This window comes from Chelon labrosus (genome assembly GCF_963514085.1).
Source record: "Chelon labrosus genome assembly, chromosome: 12".
Lineage (NCBI taxonomy): Eukaryota > Metazoa > Chordata > Actinopteri > Mugiliformes > Mugilidae > Chelon > Chelon labrosus.
In genome coordinates, this window is record NC_140345.1 from 10,000,853 (window position 1) to 10,020,682 (window position 19,830).

Below are 19,830 nucleotides of genomic sequence, written 5' to 3' on the forward strand. Positions count from 1 at the left end.
ACTGTAATCTACTGTGCTGAGCTGCGAGCTATCTGTGTGTCTTAGTGTGAGTGACTTCTACCAGCTTGGCACAATCGCAGGCTCAGTGTGTACATACCGAAGCATCCATTACTTCAAAATTAATCTAAAGCCAAGCGCGAGCGCGCATTTAAATCAGAGGCGTGAAGTGCACACTGGTGGATTAGAGTGGAGCCCGGCTGACGGGTTTAGAGAGGAGCCAGATCAAATAAGAAGCAACAAACCCAGAGACTGTTTCTACACAAACTGAGAATTGGTTCTGAACTGGACCCAGAAGAGTTACTGGAAAAGCGAGCTGAGGCAGTGCGGGTGGGCTGAGGTTTTGGGGTATCCAAAAAGTGGGAGGCTGTCTGACAGCCTTATTCCTAAACTGACTTACACTTAAAAGAAACTATTTTTTCTTAAGTGTTGCTCAGAGCAGCTGCACAAGAAAAAGAGTCTCCAACTAGCTGCTCGAGGCTTTAGAGCTGTTATATATACATATTTGCATGAAAAACATTTATCTCCGGGACACCTGTTGGACGGAGTAAACACTAAATTATGTGGTGTTATTCCCTCAGGTAGTAATTTACAAGCCCCTATCCAAACATACTGACTTAAACACGCACACACAAAGGCACGAGCACACACAGATGACTTGGAATAATGAGGACCGTATATTGGCAGGAGAGGGGGTGTACTATTACTGCACGCACATCTGAATGTGTGTATTAAGAGGTCAGCGGAGGGTCTTGACCGCTGGGTCCCTGTCACCGTTTGGCTCGGAGGCTCACAGACCTCCTGTTATTGTTTTCAGTGGCTTCACTTTCTAAGGCCGCCTTGGCAGTGATCGCATTTCTCTCCTTTCGCCCACACACTCGATTTCTTTCATACTCCTACTCTTTAACACACAACCGTAAAATGCATGTACACAGGACGCGCACACACACACAGACACACAGGTTATTTATAACAGGGTGGAAGGGAATGGCAGCACGGCCTCACAGGGCCTATTTTGGGAGGTTCGGCCTTCAATCACTCAGGATGACAGCTCCTCTGTGATACCAGGAGAACAATACAGACCGGCCTGTTTATCTTACCCCGGCCAGTCTATTAGGCTCTGCCTCCCAGCCTGGGTCACCGTCATCCCGCCTCCCTCCAGGAAAAAGGGGCTTCCAGGACAACGGTGACGTCAAAATCTGGCATTTTGCCACAACGAAGAAGTTTTTCTATTATTATATACTTTCTCTAGACACTTTTCCACTGCCACCAGTTTGTTATTGTAGTGTAGACTTAAAGCCCCTGAAAAGGTCAGATCTCAGAGGACTATCACACTTAAGTTGCAGTTCTAAATCCGGGAGCGTTTATCCCTCAGGTCGGTTCGATTGAGCTGGTGTGAACACAGCAATCATACTCCACTTCAAATCGACTGAGCTGAACCCGGTCAGAGACGGTGGTCTCAGTCTGCTCCAGGTAGCAGTTTGTATGCAGTGTGAACACGTGTCACCCCGTAACGATATGACTACCATCTAATTACAAAAGTAAGCAATACCTGATGTATGTTTGGAAGAAAAAAATCCAGTCTGTCCCACAACATACGACCAATGACAAAACTGTTTGCAGTGTCTCGATTGCTTTAACTTTGTCTCCATTGTCTCCATTGTCCTGTAAGAACCAAACCCACGTTAAATGTAACACTGTATCAATCCCTGAATCCAAAATAAACACAGGTGTGAAGACAACAGCTTCACAGGTGTGAACTCCAACATCTGTATTATTTAGCAACACTCAAAAACTGATCAGACTGGATTCAGCATAGAGATGACACAATCGTTTGTCTAACTATATCAAATAAGTCCGTACCTTGATCAGCATCATTTTAGTCATCTTTTAGCAAAATAAAGTTTCCAAACATTTGCTTGCTCTTTCTAGTTTGTCATAGGTGTGGAGTTGATGCTTTATGTTTGTCCCATGTGGTCCTAACTGAATATAACTGGACAAAACTAGCCATCTGTAGATGTCATCTACTGTGGCTGTTTTTAAAACAGAGCATATTTCACTGTTAAGTCACTGATTGGGAACCCACCCACCAAATGTCATAAGGATTTGATTCAAATGTTACCAAAGCCACAGCCCTACCGGCTTAAAATCAGCGAGAAAAACAAAAATGATGTTAAATAAACTCACGGTTCAGCGTAAGAAGTTAGCTGAGAAAATAAAGTTTTTAGGGCCTTTAACTTTAGTTACACTGGCAATTCCTCAAGCTTGCACTATTTGCACTATTCTTAAATTGTAGATATCCATCTATGCCCACATGAATCTTTTGACCGTTGCTGGTAAAAAGCTTTTTTTGTGAACCGACCCCCGCAGCAGCTTTCTTTTGTGGCATGTCTCTTCAGCTAAAAATAATTTCCTATGAACTCTGTGCGACTCCACGTGAATGAAGGGCCGCTGTGTCTTGTGGAGAGAAGAGACAGTAAGTGTGCAGGGTGGGCACAGCGGGGAAGTAAGGACAGTGGAGGGAGAAAGATATGGTTATCTAGTAAAGATTTGAGGAGTGTTTACTGGAGTTAATGGTCTATGTCATCACTACGCAACTACTGTGCAATGTTGGCTGGTGGCTGCGCTGTCTGGGTCGTACTTTATCTCCACATTTTGGACAAAGCCTGCAGCAGAGCGAGAGCACGGCCTTAAAAACAGAACTATGGTGAACACGTTTGGCTGCAAATAATTACTTTTCATGATCAGTTAATTACTTAAATCAATCAATTTATATGTCTTAAAAATGTCACAAAGTAGGGAGATCTTTTCATGGGCGTCACACCACTTTTTCAACAAGGTGATTTCATTAAACTGTTTGCCCGTCCTGGCAGTGTACCAGCGTACTGAAACGCCCAGGAAAGTTAATGGTAACTGACAGTTTTCTAGAGCCAGCCACTGATTTTGATATTATTCAACATTATCATTATTCTTTGTGTTAGGAATGCCAAAAAGGAAAAGGCAGCAGAAGATTGACTTATTTTTCCACTCAAGCTGTCATGTAATTAGATGACAGGAGGGAAACAGAAAGCTGTCAATCCATAAATGCACTAATTCAATTTTATAGTAGTACATATTCTTGCATTAATGCCATGTAGGTGTTCATTTACATAACTTAAAGCTATTTGTTGGAGCTTAAAACCTTCTTTTCAATGAAGAAAATCCCCGACATCAACTCATCCCTGTTACTGCTCTCAGAAACTAGAAAATAATAGAAATGAAGACAATGAAATGAAATAAATAATAAGAGGAATAAAATAATAATATAGAGTACGATAAAGGCTGGGATGAAAGATTAGTTTAAACAGATTAGAACAACAAAATATATGTGAAATAATTAATAAAAAGCAGAAAAAAGAACAACAAATGAATGTTTCCTCATCAAAATCAAGGCTGTAGAGGTTTGTTCCAAGTTTACATAAAATATTTCAACACTTCCATGTTCAGTAACATTAACATTGAGTTCTTTATAGGCTGAGGAAGGGAAGTCCAGGAGTCAGGACAAAGGAGAGCATGGAAAAGATGAGGGAGAGATCAGGAGAGAAGAGAGAGAGAACATAAAAGAAGAAGAAGGGGAGAACATGAGAGAAGAGGGAGAGAACACAGTGTTCTCGTCACTCACACTTGTTCCTAATAAAACATAAATTAATTGCTTAATACCATGGTATGTGATTGTTTGTGAATATATATCTTGGGTTATATAGCATTGTGCTATAATGTACATTTTGAATGCAATATTATTTGCATTATCCTCATGATGAAAATCTAGAAATGCATTGCATTAGTTTTGGAGACTGAAACAGGGGCCAAAGGTGGTTGAGGTGCTCATGTGCTACCCCTAGAACCCCCCCACTTTTAAAATTGCTGCTCCACCCCTGGATCTTTTTAACTATAGAAGAAAAATAAATCTAACCCAATGTTTGTTTAAAATGCGTCAAACTGAATTGAACGTTCACTCCAATTTCGTGAGACATAGCGTAACTAGTTAAAAGGATCAATTCAAAGTTTTTCTCCCTCCATATGAGCCGTGTCTGAGACTTTCCATGGGGACATAAGGATGAATTCAGTGAATGAATTTGTACGGGGTAACCAGACTTTAAGGCTCAAGACAAACATATTTGGCAGATGTTGGAGAGGATGCATTGAGTTTGTGACACCATTTAGGTCCAGGTTTTGGTGAAATTGCATCCGGTTTCTATGACTGATCACTTGGATAATTTGAAACATAAGGAAAAGTACATGCTCTTGATAGCTCAGTCTCTTCTCTTTGAGGTATTTCTTTTATGACCATGCACCACTGGCCTTGCAGTGGCAGGACACATGTCTCTAGCAGGTGCATGGGCTCAACTCCTTTTATAAGCCGTACCTTTGTCCTGAAAGAGTAACCTCTCATGCTGCAGAAGCTCACCACATCTCACCCATCACGTCTGCATTTTTAATCTAATAACTCTGTTCCCTTCAGCTGAACTAGACTGTTTTTAGTTAAAAGCACTACCTAGTTCTCAGTCAGCTTTGTTGAAGCACTTGCTTTCATCCAGTCAACTCAGTTTATTCTCCCGTACCTGACACCTCTCTCTCTCTCCCCCTCTGTGTTACTCTTAACGACTGATGTCTTTTCCATCCTGCTGCCCTCTCTCAATTAAAAAGGAAAAACTTCCAATCCCTTTGACCTTTACCTTGACGTGGCTGTTTCCACTAAACACACATGAAAACACACAGCCCTGACACAGCTGCTCGCTCTCCTATTTTAGTCAAATCCCCATCTGTATCCTCCCTTTCTTCCAGTCTTTTAAAGGTATGCCTGGCTTTCTACTCTGACATCATGACAGACTTATGTAAGCAGGAGATTTGCACATTTAATGGATTTCAGCAAACATACTGCATCTGTCTTTGAGTAATGTTGATATTAAACTGATAATGATCTTTAAATACCCTTAAATCTTTCTTGCACTTTCCAGCACACAGATTTATCAGCGATTGCCATTAAAGGACAAACCAACAATGAATTAAGAGCATTAATATAAAGTTCTTACTTTTATTATCATTTTTATGAGGCAGATCTTTAGACACAGACAAATGTATAACAGTTTGAACATGTAAAACAATCTTATTTATTACTTTAGTGACTCCTTATTTCCAGGACTTCCTCATCAAAACCCGTCTTGGTTGCTCCGGGTGTCTTGTAGCCGTGTGAGGGCCATCAGCACCTCCTCTGTCGGCCTTCTCCCCAGCTGTTTACCCTCCCTGCTCCTCACGTTCACCGTTCCAGTCTCACGCTCCTTATCCCCCACCACTACACAAAAACACATACAACAGGTGCTCAAATACATCAACATCACTAGCAATGAATGAGGAGTTAGAGACGGTGTACTAATGAAAAAAGTGGCCTCAGTTTTTATTATTGTTTATTCATCTTTACCAAATATGTAGTTGTACTGGGCCAGCTGAGCAGAGCGAATCTTCTTATTCAGAGTTGCTCCCTGATCTTCATTCAAGTCAGCCGTGAAACCAGCTGTGTGCAACTGCTGGACCACCTTAACAGAAGAGAGATATGCTTTTATAAAGCTGTATCAGTAATGTGCTTTTGACGCTGGAGAGCAAAAGTTTATTTGTTCTGCTCATGAACCCGAAGCTAATCTCCAGACTTGAGATCCAAGACTGACCTGTTGGCTGTATGACTCATTGTTGCCCCCAACAGGAATAACCATGACCTGAGCTGGAGACAACCACAGTGGCCTAGCGGAGGTAAAATAGACGTTATGGATTAGGGTGGAAGCAAAAGCAAAATCACATCTGACTCTGTGGGATTTTTTTTAAATATTTTCTAACCATCTGCCTCCAAAGTTTTCAGCCAGTATAGCGATCATTCTCTCCAGTGATCCCAGCACAGCTCTGTGGATCATCACTGGCCTGTGAAACTGTCCGTCTTGCCTGAGAGAAAGGTTTAAAAAAAAAAAAAAATATTAGTGTTGCAAATCTATGGGCAACACTGTTTTAAAGGCAACATTGTGGTGAAGTACAGTCATCTGCAAAGCATCTTATTTACTTAATTCGTCAAAAATAGACATTACTCAAGGGGTGTGCACACAGGCAGAGACTAGCAACGACGCGGCGACAGGAGACAGTAAAATTTTAATGAAATTCAGCGAGTATTAGCGATGACAGAGAAACACTTTGGTGGTGAGATGGGTGGGTAACAAGTTGAAGTCATTTTAGTATAGAGGCAACACAATTAAATTAACAACCAATGATATTTGCCTTGTCAAAGTTTACCACAAAGAAAACACCATGTGACTTTGGTTCCCACCTGCATATCACACCAAGCTGATAACAGGCTTGGATGTTGGTTGAACCCAGATGGAGCAGCAGTGTTAATATTGCTCCATCTATACATCATCATTATTTTTATGTTCTGGTTGTTAAAATGTCAAAATATATGGTGAACTGTGTGATGAGAAACACTTAGATAGAAACACACTATTAGCAAAAAAAAAGGAGATTTAGGGCAGAAACAGGCAACGTGCTCACTTAAGCACATAAATTCAATAAAGGACTAATCTTTATTGATGAAATTAGGTCCCCACAAAGATAGGCTTGTGCCATTTAATCAGAGTAATTACTAGACATTTTATAAAGCATGTGTGTCTACCAAAAAGTCAAGAAAATATCCATGAGTGCAGGTATAAATCAGCACAGATGTAGGAGTGTTTAAGAGAGAAGACGCCAAATAATCAAATATATGACGGACTCACCCGACATACTGAAGGTCAAATCTGATTGGGAGCTGGAAATCCAGCTGGAGTGTGGCACACTGGTGCTGTCTGCCAATTGCATCTTTGATCTGGATGTCAATCTATGATGAAACATGAAGGACTGTGTTAGACTTCATTTGTCTTTTCCAGCCAAGGCAGACAAGTCTGAGTTTGCAGCTGTGAGCACGCTGCTGGGGACAAAATGCATTTTTGCGGACAGAAATAATTACAAATGGGTTTCCAAGAGAAGCCGGTCTAGCTAATTGTGGCTAACACACCCTAGCTAGAAGGCGGTGAGGAATGTTTGTTTACATAGCAGAGTGTGTTGGTGTGTGTCTAACCCCAACCTGACTTGACCTACCTCCTACTCTCTGTGGCTCCACATGAACACGATAAAGTCTGTCTGAGGCTGGCTTCCTCCTGATGCTTGTAGACTTCTTGTTCAAAATGTGAAAATTAAATTGACTAAAATAAAACCGAGATTATTCTCAAATTGTGTGAAGCTTAGGATATTCTATACAATTTATCACAGTTAAGTTTATTTATTAGTTTTAACCGCATCATTTCATTGCTTCTCTCTGCAGAGCCAGAAGCAGGACGTGACTTTCTGATCTGTGATGCAACACAGAACAATAGACTTTAGACCTTAGGAAAATTTAATTAGGAACCACCCTCATGACACTATATTAAAAATTACAGATAGCAGCTTAGCTTAGCTTAGTTTAGCAGAGTATGCATAGGGGAGAACAATCACATAATGAGGGGCAACAGGAGAAAAGGAAATTAAAATATAACAACTACCACCTCTAAAGCTCACCAACACATTTTTAGATATCTTAACCACAGCAGTCACATATAAATAAAATATGAAAACTAATTCTGTCATCACTGTAAGGCTTGGTAAACCACTGTAAAACAATAATGTGTTATTTTTCTGTGGATTGAAAAAAGTGAAATACAGTGTAGATTATTAATATAGAGGAGCAGTTTGGTGCTTTCCTTGGTTTAGAGCTAAGTTACCTTCAAATGAATGAATATGTGAGTCTTCACACCAAAGGCTTTTTAAAGATTTAATAAAAAATGATCTCTTTTCTGCATGTCACCCGTCCCACTGACCTTTGGTCCGTAAAAGGCTCCGTCTCCTGGGTTCACCTCCCACCGTTCACCAAACTGCTGCAGACTCCTCTCCAACTGCTGCTCACACACACACACACACACACACACACACACACACACACACACACACACACACACACACACACACACACACACACACACACACACACACACACACACACACACACACACACACACACACACACACACACACACACACACACACACACACACACACACACACACACACACACACACAGCAGAGCACGTAAGTACATTAGTGCACATTATGAGTACCATGTTGGTCCATCTGTGTGTGAACAAGCTGTGGGAGCTCAGAGCCATAATGTTCAATTACACTCAATTGAATCTGCTTAATTTGCCACTGCGCCTGTTTAAAAGGAGTCCACGGGGATTTGGAGATATACATCTACCCAGGGGAGCAGCTCTCTACTGGAAAGTACCACTCGCAGAAGTGATTGTTTAAGTGGATATCATTACAACGTTTACAGCATATACACGTTCAACAGCTAGCCCTGTCTAGGACTGCTTGTGGCGTACAACATGATAAAAGAGTGTGCGAGTTGGTGTGTTTACCTGCTCAGCATGGTCCCACTGTTCGGGCTCCCCGAGGCACGGTGTAGGACGAGTAGACAGCAGGCAGTGGAAGGAAAACCCAAACACTTGATAGACGCTCTTCACAAAGTCCAAACAAGACACAATCTCTGCTTCCAGCTGGGAAAAAGGAACAAAAATGTCAAGAGAGAAGACAAAATAATAAACACAGCTGAGAGAGGGTTAAATTCCAACCAAGGTATAAAGAAACTGGGTTTTCTGAATTAGTATTTCAGTAACACAGCGAAGATCATCATGTGATCTCTGAAATAACAGGATGCAAACAGAAGGACTGTAGGAGCAGTAACATTCAAGCACTCTGTATAGGGGATCAGGATTACTGTACAGCCAGACAGAAGACACACGTATGGAGGTGTAATGTTAGAACAGGACAAAGACCTTCATTCATCCAGGTTAAGGCCTCCAGGAATGTCTCAGGAGTTATTTGCACAGCCCTTCTAATAACTGTAACATGGTCCCACATGTGTCCCGTTTACGGTTTCTATCCAATTTTAAACAAATACACGGTTTAACACACATGCTCATGTGTTTACCTGTTCAGGTGTGCAAAAGATGTGCGCATCGTCCTGACAGAACCGACGAACACGAGTGAGACCTCCTAGACCCCCAGAGTGCTCATTACGATGCAGCGCCCCGAAGTCAGCCCATCGCAGAGGGAGCTCCCTCCATGAGCGAACACGCTGCTCAAACATGAGACTAAACATAAGAATAAATAGAGTCAGTCTCTGTAAATACACTTTAGATTAGGAATGTCTGTGTTTGTGTGTTTACCAGTGTGCAGGACAGTTCATGGGTTTGAGGGCGTAGGTCTGAGAGCCCTCTGAGGTCACGGTGAACATGTTCTCGCTGTAGTGCTCCCAGTGGCCCGAGCGCTCCCACAATGCAGTTTTGTACAACGTTGGGGTCACGACCTCGTTGAAGCCTCGCCTTCGGTATTCACTCTACGAGAGGTCAGGAAGGAAGGATGTGTGTGACAATGAGTGGGGTCAGACTGTCACAACAATGTCATCACTGAAGGCTAACAAGAGCAATATCTTGACGACTGACATACAGACACATGTCCTCAGGATTACAATCAACACAGCTCACGTTAACTGACAAACATGCGTTTACATAGATGATAGCCATTATTAACCCAATAAAGGAAACACAGAATGAAGCATTTTATGATAACACAAATCCAACTAAGGTCACAGTTAGAGTTCCAATAACACAATTTATTTAGGTTTTGTTTGGATAAGCAGTACTGAAAATGGTTATCGAGTTTCAATTTATTTTAAGTGGGTGCTGTGGACACAAGGTGTAAGTCAAGTCTTGGGACTGTATATTATTTCTTTTTCAATCCATTATTTTAAGAAAATGAAGGCAACAATTCATTGTGTGTAACCAAATTTGAAGCTTGAGACAGCCGATCAAAATACTGACGAATGAATTATACAATAGTGATTTCTGATTAAATCTGGGTGAGTGAAATTTATTTATACCAAAGTTAAGCGATGGCAGATCCGTATTAACCACAATATAACCTGCGTACTCCATTTATAACACCTCATAATTTGAAGAAACTCTACTCGTACTACTCCACTTGTATAGTTCTACAAGCAGGCTCATACATACACCCAAGAGCCACAACATTAAAACCACAAAACCACTGAAGTGACCCTAACAGTGATGATCTCATTACAAAGGGAAACCTGGGTCCTGGCATTTATGTAGATTTTACTTTGATACCTACCACCACCTGAACATTGCTGCAGATAAAAGCCCGTCCCTATGACCAAAGCAACGCCCTTTTATCACAACCAGCAGCTCATCTATTGGATCGCTCTCCCCATGTATGAATGAGCCTTGGCTGCCCATGACCCTGTTGCCGGTTCACCGCTCTCCTTTGCAACAGATACCGACTACTGCAGACCAGCAAAGCCCAACAAGTCCTGCCGTTTTGGAGATGCTCTGACTCAGTCGTCTAGCAATCAGTCTCTTGTCAAAGTTGCCCAAACCTTCCACTTGTCCATTTTCCCACTTCTAACACATCAGCTTGGTGAACAAAATGTTCACTGTCTGCTTAACATATGTCATCCACGGACAGGTGCCATGATAATAAGCTGACCAGTGATTATAACCATGAGGTCATAAAGTTAAGGCTGATTAGAGTAGGATATAAGTTAAGTCAAGGGCACCTTAATGAAGTCAGTAAGTGCGTTGTAGATGTGGGCTCCTTTTGGCAAGAAGAAGCAACTCCCTGGACTGACTTCATTGAAGAAGAACAGCTCCTGGTCCTGAGGAAAAAAAACAAACAAAAAAAACATGACAAATGTGCTTCTTGTTCTTAAGCTGATCTCGTTTTGCAATATGCTTTTCATCTTACCGTCCCAATCCGTCTGTGGTCCCTCCTCTTCGCCTCCTCTCGCTGTTGCTCCCACTCCTCTTTGTCCTTCTCTCCTGGAAAGGCCACACCTAACAGACGTGTCAAACCAGAGGACTCTGTTTGATCGGCTAGGGTCACGGCAGTAAGCTGGCAGGGTACAGAGAGAGAGAGAGAGAGAAGGCATGAAGAGGATGTTAAAGAGAAGAGAAATTTTTAAGTGAACAAAGAGGTGGCAAAAGAGAAAGGGAAGCGAGGTTCACCCGAAAAATGAAGGGTAAACAGATAAGACTGACAGATGGATGGCAATGTGTCAGTAAGAGAATCTGGCCTCTGACAAACACAACATCCTGCTGCTGATATTTCCTGCCTCTGGAATCCCAGTCTGCCCAGTAACAACCCAGTATGGAAACTCCTCCCTCTCTCTGGATCAATAAAGACGAGGAAAATTCCATCCACACAGCATGTGTCCCATCAGACAGAAAGACTCACATGGGTTCAAATAAAACAGATTCTTACTGATGAGACAAAGTTACGAGAGCCTCTTTCATTATAATGTGTGTCATAAATTCCAGATTATGTTGTTTGAAGCTCAGTGAAAAAATTAAAGAGCCACAATAGATGAAACAGTGTTTGGCTTTCAAGGGACTTGCCATCAATCCTTCAACTAAAATTGGATTAAAAAGGGCTAATGAACAAGGTCAATTTGGGAGCAGTTGTGCAACACAGTGTCAGGAAACAAGATAACAGTATGTAAAAACAACATGAAGGCAAAAAGGAGAGAGATCAGTCTCACAAACAAACCTGGAGCATCTTGAAGACTTTGAGGAAGCCTGTGTGTGGGAGGAGGGGTCCGCTGCAGACCGCTATACTGTCTCCACACCTGAGTCAGGCAGGAAAGATGAGACAGGTTCATTTGAACCTGGGGATTGTTTCAAAGTCAGTTAAATCCACATGAGGTGTGGGTGTTTTTATACGTGCCTGTATACTGTGACAGTGGAGCCGTTCATCTCCTCTTCAATGAGCTGCAGCCTCAGCTCACTGTTCTGTAACAAGCCACAAAATGCAAAAACTCCATTTATAACACAGTTTACTACGGACAGCAGGACAATAGGAGAGTGCCTGACCTCAGTGATTAAACACAGGAAAAGTAGAAAATATCACAGGTACACTAGAAACAGTAGTCGTACACCATGACTAATCACTGCTATTCACATATTATCAAAAGAAACAGGCCGTATGCAAACACTAAGACAAGCTGTTACAGGCACTGCAATAACACACTACGTCAGAACACATGACTAATGTTTTTATCACTATTACTCTTAAAGGTACAGACAACAAATCAATGTCAAAGACTACAGCCAGTGGCCAGCTGGCACATACGTTGTGAAATACGTGAAAGGAAACAATTCTTCATATTATCAGGTGGCAATAGTTTGTGTTTGTCATTAAATAGGGTAAACAGACAGAGCTTCTGTTAGCTGGAGACTAGTAAGTTAAGAAGAGCTACACATAGTTGTACAGAGCTGACCTCTGAATCATGCTGCTCAGTTTGTCACTGTTTATTTATTCTAGATGATCATGCTGTTGTGAAAGAAAATGGTGTATTTGATCATTGTTTTGTTTACATCTGTCACTTCCTTTTTTCTTCTCGTGCACCGATTCTCCAAGCTAAACCGGCCAATCAGAGAGATCCTTATCACAGATTCAACATGCTAAAGCTGAACAGCTGCCAACTGAGGTCCAAGCAGTGGCAAGAGCGCAGGACAAACCAGAAAAATTGTTGGCTTGGTGTGTCTCTGCCACCTTGTGATTTGATGTTGACTGTGGTGCTGGGGTAGAATAAATGCTTTAAATCACAGCTAAAGACACAACTTTATTAAACAGTCTCTGAGACCCTTCAACGTTTTAAAATCATAATGAAACCATTTTGTCTACTACAGTTACTTTAATCGATGTAATTATCTCTAAAGCATATTTAATCGTGCTCTGTAAATAAATGTTCTTTTTAATTTGTTGCACAGTTGGAAATACACTGGAGTAGGTAATAAAATTAGTGAAACACTTGAACTGTTGCTCTGACTCCAGCCCAATAAATACATTCCCAAAATAATATACGTATCTGAGCAGCTACAGAGTTTATTTGTATACTTTCTGTTTCATAGTAAAAGTAGCACTTGAAGCTTACTGCAAAAGAGTAAGAGTTGGACTATATTTTACTGGGCAAATGAAAAACAGAAGTATTACCTGTACCACGACGGATGCTCATAAAATGAAGCAGAGACATTTTATACAGTTTTTAAAAGAGGTTTGTTTAGGTAATCTCTCTAAATTGGCTCTTTTGACACATCTGAGGACCATCTGTATGCACAGAGAACCGTGGGTGCTAGATTTGTATGAGCCAATATAGTTCAAACACAGCAGACATTTTGAATTCTCATACCAGGACATGCAAAACTGAAACAAATGGCAAAACTCCCAGTAAGCCAGAATAGTGGAGCAGCATCTACTACACATGACACTGTTTTAGGAAATGTACAGGTATGATTATTAACAATAATATTAATAATGATTCCAATTAGTTGTGCTAGGGTCAAAGTGCAGGTGTGGTGCATTGTGGCTCACCAGTCAGGCACTTTGGACACTTGCGCAGATTGAAACAAGTTTGTGGTGAAACAGAAGGCCTTGGTACTCTGCTTGCTGGCTCATGGATACATCTAAAGCAGACAACCAGAGTCCTCGCCAATAGTTTATACCTTTGCTTTTCCTGCTCTGACAACTGAAAATATCAGTTTTTCGAAAGGATCTATACTCATTTTTACATGAGGTAACAAATACAGCACGTGTTGCTGACCTGGAACAGCTCTCGGACCTCTTCTGTGTTCAGCTCTACTCCGGACAAAGGAAGTCTTAGGGCTGCCGCCTCCTTACACCTGGCCTCCACATCGCTCAGAGACAAGGGACTGAGGGTGAAAACATATTAAGATAAAATATAAAGTGAGGAAAAATCTGTGGCGTTAAGGCAGAAACAGGAGGCCATGACAGAAGCTTTGGAGATGAGGATCATGTAGAGATTATGTTAACCGGAAAATTTGTCCTTAAAGCAACAGATTACCATAACCACACATGGCACATAAATAAGCAAATAAAAATATCTACAAATTTTAAAATCGATGACAGCTAATCAACTCAAACAAAAGCTGTGGTCTTCTATCAGAACCCGTCACATAAACAACTGACCTGCTGTGCAACACATGGTCACAGAAAAGCCCGAACTCTGTTGCGCCTTCTCTGCACACCTCAGCGCCAAACATCCCCTCCAAGACACCACCCAGGACACAAGCTCCTGTCCTCCATGCTGCCTGTAAAATTAAGGGTAATACAGAGAGAGTGAGGCATAGAGATCTAGTATGTGATATTGGCCTGATGGGGGATAAAAGTGGCACCCAGGGTAACAGCAAGTGTAATTGTGTGATGCCAGGGAGAGTCTCTTCAGCTCTCATCAAGCAAAGAAAACACAGCCAACTAACTCAAAGATACACACATCCCACAATTATTTATCCTGCATACACATAAAAACAATAAATTAACACAACTATGTACCCAAGTGTACATGCATTTTACTGATGTTATATTGTAGGTTTATTCCTCCACTCATTTCCTCTTGAGGAATATGAAAAATTGCTTGGTGATACATTTCAAGCAACTTAAACAGACTTAATGGAGTTTCAAGTGAAAGCTGCAATTACCTGTTTTCCCTCAACTGTATCGAACCCCAGTAGTTGTAGTTCACAATCTGCCTCTAGGGGTCGTCCGAGCTCCCACAGCTCTCCATTCACCTTGCTCACTAATGCCCCTTTCACCCTGTAATACCGTATAAAAGACGTAAAATATAGTTATAACAAACACCTTAAAAGCAAAACATTAAAGTATGATCTGTGTACTTACCGCACACTCTGCGCAACAAAGAGAGGCGTTGTGACACCAGCTGTTCCTTTTACTGTCCGGCCATCTGCTAGTTGGATACTGAGGGGCTTTTCTGCAGCTTCACCTCTCTTGTTACGGCCTCGTCTTTCCCTGAGAGACTCAAAGACTCGCAACCGCTCAGACAAAGCTGGGGACACCTGCAGTTGGACAATATAGAGATTACAGTCAAAAGAAAGTGAAATATGGAGAAGACAGAGGCCAAATGAAAGCATTCAGACTAGAGGCGTGCAGAGGTACAGTACAGCTGAGAGACAAGCTATGAAATTAAAAAGATGACCGCATTCAGGATTTTGGCTGTAACCGAGTTAAAATAGGATGAATGCTGCTCGACTCTCTTTTACACTGCCTGGCCAAAACAAAGTGGCCACCTGGATTTAACTAAGCAAATAAGCAGGAGCCTCTTATTGGATAATCACTGCATGGACAACTATCTTTCATCTGGCAACAAGTTATTTAAAACCAACTGATGCAATGAGTAGCTTCTCATTTCTTAAACAAACATATCCAAAGACACATCCAATGGTTGTGGAAAAGATGTTAGTCTGTTTGAGAAGGGTCAAATCATTGGCATGCATCAAGCAGAGAAAACATCTAAGGAGACTGAAGAAACTATTAAAACTGAGTTAAGAACTGTCCAATGCATTATTAAAAACTGGAAGAATAGTGGGGAACCATCGTCTTTGAGGAAGAAATGTGGTCGGAAAAAAATCCTGATTGATAGTGATCAGCGATCAGTTAAACGTTTGGTGAAATCAAAGAAAAACAACAGCAGAGCTCAGGGCTATGTGTAATAGTGAAAGAAAACCACTAGTCAGTGAGGCTAACTGGAAAAAAGGCTTCAATTTGAGAACATAAAGATTGGACTCATGGAGCAAAGGAAAAAGGTTATGTGGTCTGATGAGTCCAGATTTACCCTGTTCCAGAGTGATGGGGACATGAGGATAAGAAGAGAGGCAGATGAAGTGATGCACCCATCATGACTAGTGTCTACTGTACAAGCCTGTGGGGGCAGTGCTATGATCTGGGGTTGCTGCAGTTGGTCAGGTCTAGGTTCAGCAACATTATGTGTTCAAAGAATGAGGTCAGCTGACGACCTGAATATTCTTCCCTGATGGCACGGGCATATTCCAGGATGACAATGCCAGGATTCATGGGGCTCAAATTGTGAAAGAGTGGTTCAGGGAGCATGAGACATAATTGTCACACATAGATTGGACACCACAAAATCCAGACCTTAAGCCATTGAGATTCTTTGGGATGTGCCGGAGAAGGCTTTGCACACTGGCCAGACACTGTATTGACAATTACTGCAACACTGGATGGAAATAAATCTTGTAACATTGCAGAAGCTTACTGAAACAATGCCACAGCAAATGCATACCGATTACAGCAAGCAAATGCATGCCGTAATCAAAGCTAAAGGCGTTTTTTGTTTTTTGGCCAGGCAGTGTATTTTACTATTCAAGCAGAGTGTACAACCGCAGAGATGCATTTTATTTAGTATTTGTTTAAATGACAAACAACCCTAACTGAAATACACTCACTAACCAAAACATTAGGTAACTTGTGAAAACAAATACATTCTCATATTGCAGCCCTACATTAAATCCCTCTACACAAATGTTTAGTTTATGTAGAAATGGTATTAGAAATGTGGTAATTCAACTGTGTGACCATTTTGGGGGATGTAGTTTGTTGTGCTGTTAAACTGGATTGAATTAAACACTTTGTTATTTAGTCTAGCCCTCAACACAATACAACAGTACCACAAACCACAGCCTCCAAAATGAAAACACAGTTGAATCAGCTGCTCTCTCAGTTACACCATCAGACATAACATTAAAAACACTGACAGGAAAGGTAAATAACATGGACCATCTTGTGACAATCCAGTGTTCTGCTGGGAAACTTTTAGACCTGGCATTCGTGTGGATGTTACTTAGACATGTACCCCCCACACAGACCAGACACCCCCACCCCATAGCAATGACACTCCTTGATGGCAGCAGCCATCCCCAGCAGGATGCAGCCTGACACAGACACACACAAAAACGGTTTAGGAACAACTAAAAAAACATGAAGAATAGTACAAGGTGTTGACCTGGCCTCCAAATTCACTAGATCCCAAACTGATCAAGTATCTGTGGGATGCACTGGAACAAGCCTGATCCACAGAGGCCCCTCTCCTCAACCCATAGGACCCAAAGGCCCCCCACCAACAACATCCTGTTGTCAGACACCACAGGACACCCTGAGAAGACCCATGTCCATTACCTGATGAGTCACAACTGTTTTGGAGGCACAAGGAAGACCTACACAATAATAGGTCATAATGTTATGCCTGATCGGTGTATATTATACAACTGCTGAATACCATAACCTTCAGGAAGCTACAATTTAGTGCAGGACTTGTAAGAATCCATTTGTGTTTACTGGTGTACCTAATTAACTGTCTCGTTAGTGTATACAGGTGTGGCTGAATATTATAAGCACATGGAAATGAATTAATGCAATGTCAATGCCACTACTAATTACATCTGAAGGGTTCGTAAAACAGATGCAATAACTAAATACTATGACCTTCATGAAGGAAGACTGAAATGCAGGGATGTCACTTCAGACTTCATTAGTATTACCTGAGTCTACCTAATAAACTGGAATATATTTTACTGTTCTTCAGTTGATTAATTAAAATAGTCATTTTCCTGACTGTAGTTTAAAAGAAACAAGAACATTGCAATCATTTTATAGAATTTGAAGTATGGCATATAAGCCATACATATAATGCCAAAATATTAACAGGTAAGCACTCAAGTCAGAATTATTTTGGTTTCTTTACTTTTAGTTTTACAGTAACCACATAAACTAATTATAAAAAGCATGAAGAGGAAGTGGATGATGGATCCAGGTCGTTAATATAAATGGTAACATCTATTACATTTATATTACAGATAAAGTTTCTTTCCAAACAAAACAAGTGTCAAATGATTGCCAACTTAATGGAAAATGTGCTAAAAGTTGAATTACTACTTTAGGTCTCACAGCATAAAAGGAAAACTGCTAAATTTCAATTCCCACATTACACAAGCATGAAGAGCCTCTGCTCACAGCACTGAACACACTGTCCTAGTGGCTAACGTTAGCTTTAGCTGGTGTAATAACAAACTGTCGCACCTTGCTGTAACTCCTGTGCGCGCGGAGTGTCACACGAGCTGCCGACCGACATATAACGAGCCGAAACAGCTCCGTCAACGCCATCCTAACAACACCTGCCTAAACACACATGCTCATCTCCTGTTAATCAACATTGTCCCCTCTGTTGCAAGCGGCCATAATACCGGAAGCAACGGTGACGTTGTAGGTGAAAACTTGTGACGCAGCTCCGTAGCAGCGTGCGCGCTCCCAGCCTTAAGACCAGAGCGCGCTGCCACACAGGAGCTGCGCACACGGATAAAAACAAGCGAGACACCTCTTAGAAAAACTGTTAAGAAACAGTAAAACGTTAACAACTACAGCCGTGTACAGTCTGATCAGGCGTTTCAGACCGGATTACAATATGCTCAACGAAACTGCGCATGCGTAGGGAGTTTACGACAGGTGGAGCACAACACAAGCCCGTGTGTGATAGCAAAGTAAATTCACACATCTCGACGGTCTGAGCATCTGTTAATATGCTCGATTACTGCTGCAGCATTAACCGCATTTAAGTCTATTGGTTTAGTGTCAGAAATATTTTTGAGGAAATCCAGGGGAATAAAAATCATGTACTGCTCTTAACAGAAAACGTCTTCAATGTGGCTACTATTCAAATCTGACAGACACAACTTAAAAGGATTCTGAAATGCAGTCATAACCGGATTATATTTTTAAAGTGGACATTTACAGGTGGACCACAGGTGGACCGTAGGATGTTGCAGCTAAATTAATTCTGAAAAATACTTTTCTTAATTTCACCATTTTCATTAAAATGAGGGGTGCTGTGGCTGCATCATGGACGACCTCAAGACTTAAAGGCTGAAGTACCACTGATGTGCCACTTGGGGGAGCTACAGCACTATAGGAAGAATAAACACAGTCTACATGGTTGAGATGAAACTTATCAGTATAACTACACTGTAAACACATTCAGACAGCTTTGGGTTTTATCCCACTAATAAATTGGTGGCATCACTCTAACTAGGTTTTTGCGCTTAAGCTCTGAATATAAAGGGGTCACTTTCAGTCTGTGGTTTCTAACTTGCTCTCCAAGTTAAAATGCAGTGAAACTGTAGAGAAATCTTGTTGGCCTATAAGGTAACGACCTCTTTTAGGGGAGCTCGAAAGTTTTGCTTAATGGTGCAGGATCTTACAGGTTTCACGTACGATTTAAAACATGCATGTTTCTCCAATGTGAACTGTAGAACAATGGCACAGAGGCCACAATGTGTAGTCGAACAGTTTGCCAACATGACTACATTAAGTTAAATGATCCTAAATAATTAAACAAAGTAACATTTCTGAAAGCTGCATGGCCATTGCCTAGTGTTATTCTGTGAATGTTTGAAGCTGGTCCGCTGGAACTGGGTCATCAAACAGTCACAAGACAGTTCTGCAGATGTGGCCCATGTACTGGTGGACATCAATGCGTAAACCTGACATCACTACTGTCATAATGTTTTTGAATTACATGCGGCTTTCCAACTCCAGCGATCACTACACTGTAAAAATGTTTAGCAGAAAAAAAAGTTTTCTTTGGGAGGTGAAAAGTGTGTTGAGAAAAAAAAATGAACTGAAAACAGAAAAAAGTCTCTTCTTAAATTAAAACAGCACTGACTGATTACAGTCAGTAACCAAAATTAGAAACATGCTACATATGTGAGTCAGTCCATGAAAGCATACAAAATGTAGTCTTCCTTATGGGTGAGATTCTTATCAGAGATTTTCCTCTTTAGGTAT

The 19,830-nt window shown here is 41.3% G+C and overlaps 1 protein-coding gene across 1 annotated transcript; it reads right to left on the reverse strand.

The window, feature by feature from the left end:
• Nucleotides 1-3,923: 3,923 nt before the first annotated feature.
• Nucleotides 3,924-19,789, reverse strand: tars2 (threonyl-tRNA synthetase 2, mitochondrial). The gene is made up of 18 exons (XM_084556171.1): nucleotides 18,070-19,789; nucleotides 14,857-15,032; nucleotides 14,658-14,772; nucleotides 14,149-14,270; nucleotides 13,763-13,871; nucleotides 11,887-11,951; nucleotides 11,710-11,788; nucleotides 10,909-11,055; nucleotides 10,721-10,819; nucleotides 9,312-9,481; nucleotides 9,074-9,236; nucleotides 8,502-8,639; nucleotides 7,905-7,982; nucleotides 6,789-6,889; nucleotides 5,866-5,967; nucleotides 5,700-5,772; nucleotides 5,456-5,570; nucleotides 3,924-5,329 (listed from the first exon to the last, which is right to left on the reverse strand). Exons 1-18 carry the CDS (start codon nucleotides 18,151-18,153, stop codon nucleotides 5,187-5,189), a joined length of 2,079 nt encoding a protein of 692 aa, XP_084412297.1. The 5' UTR covers nucleotides 18,154-19,789; the 3' UTR covers nucleotides 3,924-5,186.
• Between the last annotated feature and the right edge of the window lie 41 nt (nucleotides 19,790-19,830).